The following is a 12,336-nucleotide window of genomic DNA, read 5'->3' as shown; positions in this document are numbered from 1 at the left end:
TTTTTTTTTTTTTTTTTTTTTCATTTGTTTTGTTCTTATCTGCCAGGGATCATCGCATTTTTGATCACACGAGGGGTCCATGCCCACCCGCCTAATCCCGATTCGATCCTGCATTAATCCAAGCAGGAAAAAAAAAGGTGAGGCCAGCATAGTCCGTACAGATAGCCGGTCCAACATAGCATAATGCCCAAGTACGGAGTATACTGCGGAGTTCATCCTGACGTGTTATGGTGTACTCCGTAACTTTCGTGACCTCTCCGGCTTTTATTTGTATGCATAAATTCTTACACATGTATATCATTTCCCGATAAGCCCAAGCAGCCATCATGTACGTACGTCTGCACTCCATTTATGATTTATGATCGGCACGAGACGAAAGAAATGGTGGTCTTGGCTTTGCCTGATTCTCTCAGGTCTGTTCCAGTTACCAAGGCTACCCCCCTATAACCCACCCACGTAATAACAACAGCCACTGATGTCCTGTCGCTGATCTTCATCATTTTTCTTCTCCTAAAAAGATATACAATATCGGAGGATAACATCAAAGATCGTGTTTAGAAAAGACCGGACTATAAGCCGGCTTGCGGGGTCCTACGTAAACCTTGCAATGACGTCGCGATCACTTAGGAAATAGGGTCTTTGAGGGGTTTGTCGTCATGTGATGCACCATGTATACTTTTTATGTATAGCTCCGGATTATATTTTCTTTCTAGAAGAAGTTATCCCATCCTTGAAATATCTAGAGCTCTCAGCACATATGTACCTCAAACCAATGATTCCGGGAATCAGGTTCAAGTTCGGACTTTCCAATTATATATATTCTCTTCTTTTTTTTGGTATGCAGTGCATGTTCATTTTCAAGACTACAAGTCAATCAAATACAGTCAGATCTACAGCTTGCATATGGGTCTGTTTTAACATGGCTGCCAATCTGATGGGCGCGGACCTGTCCGAGCACAGCTTCTCTCTCTTTCTCCTCCACATTCTTATTTCAGTCCAAACTTCTGTGCTTTCTTTACGGCGGTTCCTTCTTTTGTCCCCCCAGACATAATCCAATGTCTGAAACGCGGCAACCTGCAATATGTTATCTGTCGGGCAATTGTGACTTTGTCTAAATGTTTTCGTCTGACTTCAAGTTCAGCCGATTACGAACACAAAATACAGAAGGAGGCTGACCGGACGAGATAGACTTTTTATATCTAGCAGCTATCAAGAAATGTTCAAGAAAAAAAAGATGTTCAAGTGGTCATGTTCCTTTGACGAAATAAACTACAACCTCTTGCACATTATACTTACCAGTTCTCTTATACTTATAAAACGACTAGAACATTTCCAGCAAAATCCCCAAGAAACAAAAAAGTCGAGACTATAAATCCGAAAAGAAAATGGGCCGTAGATGCTCCCAGAGGAGGGCCTCCGTCGCCTGCGGCCCCCACAACGTAGGAGGCCGCTGCGCAGCCCGGCGGCGAGCCAGAGGCCAGGGCGAGATATCGCGACTTCACATCCAGCAGCCGATGCCGGACTCTGAGCACCGCCATCGGCCGCTACAGCGAGCAGCAGCACTGCCGGCACAAGAATCAGCACCAGCACCAGCACCACCAGCACACACCGCAGTCGAGGAGCGCACAACGCCACCGGCCCCTGCGCCGTCCGGCCCGCCGCCCGCATACAGCGTCGCCCCGCCTCGCAAGCTTTCCAAGACGTTCTGGCCTCTGCGGGGCGAGGAGTTTGACGAAGTACCCGTCAAGGATCGGGGTTTGTTCCTGAGCGGTGGCGGCGGCGGCGGTAGCATCGGCAGCAGCAGCAAGAAGGCGGTGGGCGCGAGCGGCAGCAGCAGCAGCAGTGGCAAGATGTTGCTCAAGTCCCCGGAGAAACACGCTATCGACAGCAGCCGCTTTCCCCAAGTGGCCGAGGAGGAAGAGTACGAGCAGGCCCAAGAAGCGCTTCTGCAACAGCAACAACCCTTGTCAGATTTTCAACCAGTGCGGGCGCGGACTGGGTTCCGGGGCCGGTTCGTGGATGCCTTTCGTGCGGCGGCTCATGCTTGGCGTCGGCCGCCTCAGAGTCGGCGGGCATTTGTCTGAACCAGGGCGGATTTGATCTGCCAAAGTTAGACAAAAAAAAACTCTTTTTTTTCTTAGGGGGGCGGTGAAAAGATGAATAAGGGTAGGGATAGATGAAAGTGAGGCGGACGATTTCTTACAGATCTGGCGACAAGGGTGTGGCCTGTAATTTTAGTTTGTTAAATGCCTATAGCACGCTACGTTGGCGTTTTCTGGATGGCCAGACAAGAAATAATTCTCCCTAGCTTAATAGAAGCGGATAAGCACCATGGAACAAAAACGTAAGGGTATAAAGTGCAGTCTCTATAAGGTGCCAAAATCAACAAGCAAAAAAAAAAAAAAAAAAAATAATCCCAGTCACATGTCGGGAGACTATCCAGGATCAGACCGCTAATCTATATGCAAAGACGCCAGCCAGCCACCGGCACCATGTAACACTTCGTATGCTGGACTTTGAAAGCGCCCGTACCAAAACGCCGTCAAATGCAGATCCGCAACATCCGGCCGGCATTTTGAGATTCCGGTTCATCTACTTTGCCAAGCATTCAAGATGATCTGGGGCGACCGCTCTTGTCCGGCACTTATTCGTTTTTCTCCGACCCATCTGCATTGAACAGTGTTTCTTGCGCTGAGGTGACGGTGATCAGGTCAGTAATGGTCCCACGGGTGGGGTCAAAGTTACTGGGCATGGTCTAGAACATGGGTTAGGAATCAGGGAAAGTACTCACCACTCCACAGCTCAGAATACAGACCACCTCGGTCAATCAACTCCTTGTGAGAGCCCATTTCGGCTACGTGCCCTTCCTTGAGAACAATAATGAGATCAGAGTCAAAGATGGTCCGCAGTCGATGTGCAACAAAAACGCTGGTGCGCCTCTTCTCACGCAGAATCGAGTTGATGTTCTGCATCAGAGCCTGCTCCGTATGCGTGTCTAATGCACTCGTAGCCTCGTCGAAAAACAACAGTGGCGGATCCTTGAGCAGCAGCCGCGACACGGCTAGTCTTTGCTTCTCTCCGCCCGATATCATCAATCCCCTCTCGCCAACCTTGGTAGCATATCCGTCAGGCCATGACTCCACCGTATCGTGAATGCGGGCACGTTTCGCTGCTGCCACGACCTGCTCTCGCGGTGCCGACATGTCGCCGTATCGGATGTTGAGCTCCACAGTTTCGTTGAAGAGTGGGGTGTCCTGCGGCACAACACCGATGCTCTTACGAAGTGAGTCAAGCTGCACACTGCGGATATCCTGGTCGTCGATCAAAATCCTTCCGGATTGGGCGTCGTAGAACCTGAACAACAGCCTAAGAAGTGTAGACTTTCCACAGCCGCTGGGGCCTACTATAGCCACCTTCTTCCCGGCTGGGATGGTAACGGTTAGATCACGTAGGATGGGCCGATCGGGGTGGTAGCCGAAGTTGACATTCTCAAAACGGATCTCGCCGCCCTTGCTCAATGACAGTGGCTTGGCATCCGGCTGCTCTTTGATAGTAACGTTGACTTTTTGCAGGTTGAAGAGCGTCTCCATATCCAGCAAAGACTGGCGAAGCTCGCGATACACGGAGCCAAGAAAGTTCAGTGGCACTGACAACTGGAACACGAGCTGGTTGATCATGACCAAATCACCAACCGAGAGGCTGCCCTGAGCAATGCCATTTGCCCCCAGGTACATCATGGCAGTTAAAGCGGAAGAAAAGATGATGTTCTGCCCGCTGTTGAGGAATGCGAGCGACGTCGCGACTTTGATGGAGCTCTTCTCATACTGCTTCAAAGCATCATCATAGCGCTTGACCTCGTACTTCTCATTGTTAAAGTACTTGACGGCCTCGTAGTTGATCAAAGAGTCCACAGCTACGGTAGACGCCCGGTTATCGGCAGCATTGGCTTGGCGCCGGAACTTTGTCCTCCACGCCGTGGTCCAGATCGTAAAGGCAGTGTATGCGCTCATGGTAACGGCTGTTATGAGGGCAAACTGCGCTCCGTACTGCCACGTCAAGATGCCACAGACCATGGTAATCTCCAAGGCTGTCGGAATGACGTGGAATACCATGCTGGTGAGCAAAAAGCTGATGCCCTTGGTTCCACGGTCGATGGCCCTCGTCAGACCACCAGTCTGCTTGGACAGGTGGAAAGCCAAGTCCAGCCGCAGCAGGTGATCAAACACGTTGGCCGCCACCTTGCGGATCGCCTTTTGCGCGACCGAGGCAAAGACGGCATTGCGAAGCTCCTGGAAAACGGTGGCACCGATCCGCGTCGCGCCGTACGCAAGAATCATGGAGCCCGCGACCGCAGCAGCCGTGCCCCCCATGGCGCCAACGTCCACATTCATGGCGTCAACGATGCTCTTGAAGTAAAATGGTACCTGCACGTTGAGGACCTTGGCGCTGATCAGAAGAGACACGGCCAGAGAGACGCGCATCTTTGTGCTGAAGCTGTCCTTGGGCCACAGGTAGTGGGACATCTCCCTTATTATCGCCCAGTCTGCCTTTCTCTGCTCCTGATTGGTCTTATCCGGTGTGGCCAGGAAGTCTTTTGGAGGCGTCGCTGCGGCAGCCCGAGGGGAGCTGGGGCCGGTGGAAGGCGGCGGCGGAGTGGGAGGAGCGCTGGCTCGTCGCGGGGTCGAGGTGACGAGCGCGCGGATTCTGCTCGAGGGGAATCGAGGCGGCCATGGTGGTAGGTGTCGGTGTTGACAGCCCGAGAGCGTCGCCCTCGAGGAGAGCAACGCTGCTCGGGGTATGTTTCGTGTAATCATGATTGCGGAGGGGCTCGACTGCTGCTGCCGTTCATCATGTTGCGGAAGTGGACCAAATGGCGGGCACCCGCGATCTCATCCGTGCTCGGGATCGGTGCTGTCGCGTGAACGCTGCCGCGCCAATTCGAAAATACTTGGACAAGCCAATTGATGAGCTTTCGGGTCGGTTCCCGAGAAGCAATTGGTCTATTTGTAGATGTGACAAGTTTAAAGAAGAAGCATTTTATGGGTGGATTGTATGTCTTGACAAGGAAAGTCAATGGATTCGGCGTTCACGACAGTTTCGGAGCCGATGATGCAATCAGTTAATCCCATGCATGATCGAGTCAAGCAACCCGACCGAGGCGGGTTAGGGTTTACATCCCTGTTTGGCGCGTAACCAGTTCGGTCGCTCAGCTCTTCATTACGGCCAAAAAGTTATTGGCTTGAAAACATCGGTATGAACGTAATGAAACCTTTCTTTTAGATATATGTACTGGGCTGGTAGCGTAAGTACCTCGCTTCTCAGGCAGATATGCTTAGTCTTTGCACTGCGCTCCCTACGAAAAATTTGTAGACCAGACAAGGCGTTGATAAATTTATCATTTTATCGTGCTCATCTGGTTTATATATGGACCAAGCTCTAGAGGACCTCAAGTGTGAATATGTTTGGGGAATCAAACGTTGGTAGACGCACTATTAACTCCGAATTTGGAAGGAGGCCAACTTTGAGGTTAAAGGTTACCTACCCAAGAGGACCATTATGTGGATCGAGAAAACTAAAAGCAATTGAAATTATCTAGAGAAAAAAAATCGCGATTGATCATTGCAACCAGAATCCATTGTTTTTCCAGTTGCGCCAGTGTAGCCACACCCGCAATTGATGGAACTCCGGGTACGACAAGACGCCCGACAAGCAAGCCAAGACCAGCTCTTTCAATTATGCCTAAATATGCCTGTTCAATATTACATTTACAAAGCCCGCAAAGCCGCCAAAAATACTCCAGCAGAGAAGGAGGAGTTTCTTTTAAAGAAAATAAAATCAAAATTTCCCACGAATCGGCTGCTGCACAAACACTAGGCACCACATTCGGCTAAAGTTCAAAATCCCCAATTCTTTTTCGTTCAGTAGAACTCGGCCCCCGTTTTGCCCACTACGAAAAGCCTCGGGAATGCTGCCGAACAAGCGACCCTCCTTCGGCCCTGACAAAAGTCTGGAAAGAGCCGTCTTGGGGAAGCAACAGTCTGGACCTGATGCGGGGACCTGCATAACAGCAGCAGGGGTTGTACAACGGGGGGGCGATTCGCCGAAATTGACGATTTATATACAATGTATATATAGGACAGGACATTGCGCCCTATCCCTTGCCTCTACAAAAAGTCCACCTTCACGCACCGGCCAACCAAATCACCCGACATGGTGCGCAAGTTTACTCCCTGCGCTCTGCTGGCCGCGGCCCTGAGCACTGCCCATGCGGCCCTTCTGACCTTCACGGCCGGGGAGAGCGACTTCAAGCTGGCAGCCACGGGCCTTGCTCCCGTGATCCAAGTCTCGAACAATGACTGGCCCGCCGTGAAACGCGTGGCTCAAGACCTTGCCAACGACTTTGGCCGCGTTGTGGGCACCAACGGGACCGTTTCCGACTCCGACTCGTCGTCCGACGGTCGCCCTGTCGTCATCGTCGGCACCATCGGCAACTCAACACTCATCGATGGTTTGGTGTCGGCCAACAAGATCGACGTGTCGGCCACGACGGGCAAGTGGGAGTCGTACGTCTCCCAGCTAGTCAAGGAGCCTGCTGAGGGTGTGCCTTGGGCTCTGGTCATTGCCGGGAGCGATCGTCGCGGCGCCGTGTACGGCATGTACGACGTTTCCGAAACCATGGGCGTATCGCCGCTGTATTGGTGGGCTGATGTCCCGGTAAAGACCAAGCCCGATGGCATTTGGGTGACGGAGGAAAAGAAGGTTCAGGGTCCGCCGTCTGTCAAGTACCGAGGCTTCTTCATTAACGATGAGGCGCCTGCTTTGCAAAGCTGGATCAACCGCAACACGGGCGGATTCAACTCCCAGTTCTACCGGCTGGTGTTTGAGCTGTGTTTGAGGTTGAAGGGAAATTGTAAGTTGACTGTTGTATCTGTGAGCATCTTGATAATACGCCCATATTAGTACTAACAGGACTAGACATCTGGCCGGCCATGTGGGGTCGCATGTTCTACGTCGAGGACCCCAAGAACGGACCTCTTGCGGAAGAGTTTGGCGTGGTGATGGGCACAAGTCACCACGAACCGATGGCCAGGTCCGAAGAAGAGCAAAAGCGGTACAATCAAGGCAACTGGGACTGGAGCAGCAACCGAAACTCGGTGACAAACTTCTTCAAGGAAGGCATCAGCCGAGCCAGGAACTGGGAGACCATGTGGACTATGGGCATGCGTGGTAGCGGCGACGAAGCCTCGCCTACGTTGAACCCCCAGTCGCTGGAACAGATCATCCAGGTCCAGGAGCAACTCCTCTCCGAGGCCTATGGCACTACCGACATGGCGACCATCCCGCAGACATGGGTGTTGTACAAGGTGAGCTTCGTGCTTCTTTGTCTTAAATATGCTTCAATACCTGATGGAGCACTAACTCTTGTGTAGGAGGTTCTTGGATATTATACTGCCGGAATGAAGGTCCCAGACACCGTGACATTGTTGTGGACCGATGACAACTCGGGTAATATCCTGCGCGTGCCGACTGCTGCCGAAAGAGATCGCGTCGCGGGTGCAGGCGTTTACTACCATTTTGACTATGTCGGTTCGCCTCGCAACTACAAGTGGATCAACTCAATCCAGTTGGTCAAGACTTGGGAGCAGATGCAGCTTGCATACGAGAAGAATGCTCGTCAAATTTGGATCGCCAACGTCGGTGACATCAAGCCGCTGGTAAGTAACGTGAAAAAGTAGGCGTTTTGAAGAATGCATAAGCTGACCTGATTGCAACAATAGGAAATACCCCTGCTTCACTTCATGGACATGGCCTACAACATGGACGCCCACAAGACTCCCGACAGCACCACGGCCTGGCTCAAGAGATGGGCAACCCGGGAGTTTGGCTCCGCAGTGGCCGACGTGACCGCAGAGATCATGAACGAGTACGGTATCCTTCTGATGCGTCGTAAATACGAGCTCCTGAGCGAACAGCCATTCGCTTTCAGCACAGCCAACTATGACGAGGCTGAGCGTCACTTGGCTCAATGGGAAGACCTTTTGACCAAGGCGCAAGCTGCATATGACGGACTTGACAGCCAGACAAAGATCTCATATTTCCAAATGGTCTATCACCCAGTGCTGGCCGGCAAGACAGTTGTCGATTTGTACATCAAGGTGGCGCTTAACGACTGGCGATCTCGTCAAGGACGCCTCAGTGCCAACACCCTTGCAGCACAGGCCCAAGCTCTGTTCGCAAAGGATGAAGAAATCACGCAGATGTACCACTCGCTCAACGGCGGCAAGTGGAACGGCTTCGTGAACCAGCCTCATATCGGATACGACAACTGGCAGGACCCAAGCAGAAACATCATGCCCAGCGTCAAGAACGTAACCGCTGGAGAAGGTCAAACCGCTTTGGGGGTTGCCATTCAAGGGTCATCAACCTCGTTCTATGACGGTGCACAAGCGACGCTGCTGCCTATGGATCCATTCATGTCTTCAACTGAGCAGAGATACATTGACGTCTTTGCTCGGAAAGACGGCAACAGTAATTATACGATAGTATCCAACGCCACATATGTAACAGTCAGCAACGGTGTGGGCTCGATCACGTCGACAGGAGACAGCTCTGAAGTTCGCAGCATCATCAGCGTCGATTGGGATGCGGCTCCTGCGGGAACATCGTACGTCGGTCTGAGGGTTAGGAGCGATTGCAAATTGGTGGCCACAGTACTTGTGCCCATCACCAAGACCGAGGTGCCCACGACCTTTAGCGGACATGTTGAGTCTGGCGGTGTCGTATCGATGGAGGCTGCTCATTTCTCATCTGCAGAAGAGAAGAACGGTGTTTCCTACATCGAGATCCCGCATTACGGCAGGACACTCTCGGGTATCAAGCTTTGGCCCGTGACGGTGGAGACGCAAACTGCTGAATCAGGTCCTGCCCTGAAGTACTCGCTGTATACGACAACGTCGTCAAGCCAGGCGCGTCTCGTTGTGATGCTTGGTGCATCTCTTAATCATGACCCTACGCGCCTGCTACGGCTTGCATGGTCCATAGACGGAGGAGCGCCGGCGGTGGTGCAGCCTGTGTCTACACAGCCGCCTTACCAAGAGGGAAGGGATTGGCGTACAGCTGTGGTGAGCGGTGGCTGGAACGCCAACATTCAGATCAACGGAACTGTAGCTGCCGGTCCTCACACCATTTCGCTTTGGCTAATGGAGCCAGGTGTTGTGGTGCAGAAGGTGGTGCTTGACATGGGTGGAATGAAGGCGAGCGCGCTTGGTCCAGACGAAAGTAAACGGGTGTGAGCGAAGGACGAATGATTTTATATTTATTTAGATTGAAGGATGAAGCTGGGTGAGAAACCGGTTGTAAACATTTGAATACTAAGTTGATTGCATACCTACCCACTTGCCAAAGTGATGCCTAATATGTGAAAATGTACCAGGCGATTAATTGAATCGGTGACTTCCGACAGATTGATTGCCCGCCTGCTCCAAAGGTTAACTGGGCGGGTAAAAACGGGTCCAATCACGTGGGTTTAATCTGTGAGGAATTCCGTGCCTGAAGGTCGCTCGCTACTTGAACTTGCCTTGCTAGACTAAGTGCTGCAGGGGTTGTTGCCTGCACTGCCCCAGTCTCAGTGACACTTACAGTAAGCACCAGTAGCCAAGCACTGGAATCGCATTCTTCGGGAAGACTTGGAGGCCAACAACCTTGACATATTACTACAAGACTGCGGACGCACAAGTAAACCGATCCTGTCTTTTGTGTCGACTTACTACCCACATCACAGCCATGGATTATATTCTCCAACTGGTCTGCTCGCATTGCGAGGGACGTTTTCGATCTTCCTACGATGGACTTTTTACCCCATTTTTCCACACCAAAAACATCAGAACGAGAGGTGCCTTGATACCGCACCTAGTCTCTGCGAAAGAGACAAGAAGGGAATCAAAAACATCAAAGCTTACAGCACTGAAATCGAAACTCAAAACCCCAGAAGGTCTTATTCGATAACCTCGAAAAAAAAGGCAAAAATGCGGCTCGAAGCCGTCGCCTTATTGGCCTGCTCGGCCCTGTCATTTGCATTGACAGTTCCTTTGAAACCCAGGTACATCAAGCCAGAACATGGAGTCAAAATGAAGCGAGTTATCCTCGATGCACCGATGAATGGTGGGTTTGTGGTTGTGGGCACACCCGCGTTCCTCAACTATGCGGACGCGAACAGGGAGCGCATCAAGAAGGCAAGCCCAGGTGCTAATGATCGTCAGGTGGAGGAGCTCATCGACAAGGACTGGGAGAAGCTCAGTCCTGAAGCGCAGGCCGAATGGAAAAACAAAAAGCCTGCCGGCTCAGAGGCATCATCCGGTGGCCCAGGGACGACAACTCCAAAGTGGTCAAATACCACGACCTCGTCGGGCTCAACGACGCCGACTCCATTCCTGGGAGCGGGTGGAAACAGGACGACAACTTCTACATCCACTTCGACATCCTCCAGTACTTCTTCAAGCTCGCAAACGCCGCCGGCAATCACACCAGCACCAGATGTGAAGCCTGGAGGTGCCGGCGGACCACCTGGGCCAACCTCGACTAGCACATTCTCGAACAGCACATCGAGCACGAGCACCAGTTCTAGCTCCACGAGCAGCTCTACATCGTCTACATCAACAACCAGCTCCACCTCATCTACGTCCACAAATCCTGGACCTACCTCTACTGGCACTAAGACCTCATCAACACAGCCGCCCCAGAACGGACCAACTGGTACTCCCGTCAAACCAGGGTCCAAACTCGGTGACTCTATCAATCCCGAAGGGGGAGATAAGAATAGTGCTAGCACTCCCAATGGAAACCCTAGAGTTGGTGTTGGCAACGGACCGACTACTAATTCAGCTAAACCAGGGTCTAAGCCCGACATGGGAGATAAAAGCGGTGCTGGCACTCCCTATGGAAACCCTGGAGCTAGTGCTGGAAATGCAGCTGGAGCTGGTAACGGAGGTGGTACGGGTAATGGACCTGCACAGCTGCCTACTGTGGACGTAGGTAAAGTTGGTCTCGATGGTATCCCACAAGGTCTTCCTGGCTCCTGGAAGCCGGAACTACCCCAAGACTTGAGCGCTGTCAATCCGACCCAGCCTGCTTCCAAGCCGTCTGCTTCTTTACCTGACAGCAAGCTCCCTTCTTCTGGGTCTATTACCAAACTGCCTCCTGCTGGGCTCGACGACAAACTGTCTTCTTCCGGGCCGGGCAACAAACTCCCTGCAGACATCAAGATCAATCCAGTTCGAGGTGGTCAACTTGACTCTACAGCAAAACCCAAACCTGCACCAATTGGGGAATTGGATGACGGCCAGCTTATGATAAATCCTCCCTCGGGAGGCACGGCCGCACCAAAGCCAAAAGGTCAATCGCCTGGTCCCTTCGACGACGGAGGATCTATAATCCTCACGCCAGTGGTTGTAGTGGGCCCACCTGACATTGACGGTCCGCGTGGTGATCCCCCACGAGGCATTTCAGGGAGGCCAGGTGGGATGATGGACGATGACGACCATGACCAGATGCCGTTCGGCCATCCCGGGAAGCCCACGGGCAGAGGCTCATTCCCCAGTCCGTCAAAGGGCCCACAGGGCAAGAAACGGCCGAGCCCGGCGGTGATTGGGGAAGATACCCCGGTCACGCTCGAGGACCATGATGACGCGCCGCTTGGTAGGAAGCAACGAGGCAAGCCCACGCGCGGCGGGGATCGAGAGGTTGTGCTCGAGGATGACGACCTACTAGATAGGCCCCTCGCCCGTCCGCACGGTGGCAAGAAGAACAAGAAGGGTCCGGGTCTCATAAGCGTTGACATAGTTGGCACGATGAAGCACAGCAGTTGGCGCAGGGATGAGAGGGCTCAACGGGTTCGGAGGCGAGAGGTGTCTGAGGTGTCTCATGATAGGAGACATGTTCGCCATCAAAACAGGAAACGGGAGCAGCAGCAGCATGGACATGGGATTGCTCGTGGGTAGGCATGACAGGTATTTGAAAATAGCGTAGGCGTTCGGCTCTTTTTTAATTCAGGGTTTTTTATTATTATTATTATTATGTTTCTTATATATGCATATTTTTCTGTTGACTTTGGCCAAGCTGTCTTCATGCAAACGGCCACAATGAACTTCATTTCGCTTTCGGCAATGTTTCCCAGTATTCCATCATCATTTCATTCTCATTATTTACAAGGTCCTCGGAGACATAAAAATGGCTCGGCACAACCAGTCAGAGTAAAGTACCTACCTCCGTTTGCTGTCGGTCGATTCTCGGTCAAACAACTCTTTGCTCTAGTCACGGGACTGACCAAACGTTGAACAA

At 52.1% G+C, this 12,336-nt stretch overlaps 4 protein-coding genes across 4 annotated transcripts; 3 read left to right on the top strand and 1 right to left on the bottom strand.

Moving 5' to 3' along the window:
- Window positions 1-1,385: 1,385 nt before the first annotated feature.
- On the top strand, window positions 1,386-2,084 carry PgNI_00632 (uncharacterized protein; the record flags this gene model as incomplete). Its single annotated transcript, XM_031120710.1, has 1 exon — window positions 1,386-2,084. One exon carries the CDS (start codon window positions 1,386-1,388, stop codon window positions 2,082-2,084), a length of 699 nt encoding a protein of 232 aa, XP_030988103.1.
- Window positions 2,085-2,362: 278 nt separating this feature from the next.
- PgNI_00631 (uncharacterized protein) lies at window positions 2,363-5,128 on the bottom strand. The gene is made up of 2 exons (XM_031120709.1): window positions 2,792-5,128; window positions 2,363-2,691 (listed from the first exon to the last, which is right to left on the bottom strand). Exons 1-2 carry the CDS (start codon window positions 4,812-4,814, stop codon window positions 2,645-2,647), a joined length of 2,070 nt encoding a protein of 689 aa, XP_030986281.1. The 5' UTR covers window positions 4,815-5,128; the 3' UTR covers window positions 2,363-2,644.
- Window positions 5,129-6,100: 972 nt separating this feature from the next.
- On the top strand, window positions 6,101-9,293 carry PgNI_00630 (uncharacterized protein; the record flags this gene model as incomplete). Its single annotated transcript, XM_031120708.1, has 4 exons — window positions 6,101-6,910; window positions 6,976-7,364; window positions 7,431-7,715; window positions 7,779-9,293. The coding sequence occupies exons 1-4, from the start codon at window positions 6,211-6,213 to the stop codon at window positions 9,291-9,293; spliced, it is 2,889 nt and encodes a 962-aa protein (XP_030988101.1). The 5' UTR covers window positions 6,101-6,210.
- A 732-nt stretch (window positions 9,294-10,025) lies between these two features.
- Window positions 10,026-11,996, top strand: PgNI_00629 (uncharacterized protein; the record flags this gene model as incomplete). Its single annotated transcript, XM_031120707.1, has 1 exon — window positions 10,026-11,996. One exon carries the CDS (start codon window positions 10,026-10,028, stop codon window positions 11,994-11,996), a length of 1,971 nt encoding a protein of 656 aa, XP_030986799.1.
- Window positions 11,997-12,336: the final 340 nt, after the last annotated feature.

Source organism: Pyricularia grisea, assembly GCF_004355905.1.
Source record: "Pyricularia grisea strain NI907 chromosome Unknown Pyricularia_grisea_NI907_Scaffold_1, whole genome shotgun sequence".
NCBI classification, from domain to species: Eukaryota; Fungi; Ascomycota; class Sordariomycetes; order Magnaporthales; family Pyriculariaceae; genus Pyricularia; species Pyricularia grisea.
Note: the sequence above shows the minus strand (reverse complement) of the source record. Positions and strands in the feature narration are given on the sequence as shown.

Bases quoted from the DNA above. Each gene is read 5' to 3' on its own strand.
- PgNI_00631 (XM_031120709.1), bottom strand. From the start codon at position 4,814: ATGATTACACGAAACATACCCCGAGCAGCGTTGCTCTCCTCGAGGGCG. The intron at 2,692-2,791 runs GTGAGTACTTTC...CCGTCACCTCAG, and splicing joins GTATTCTGAGCTGTGGAGTG to CGCAAGAAACACTGTTCAAT.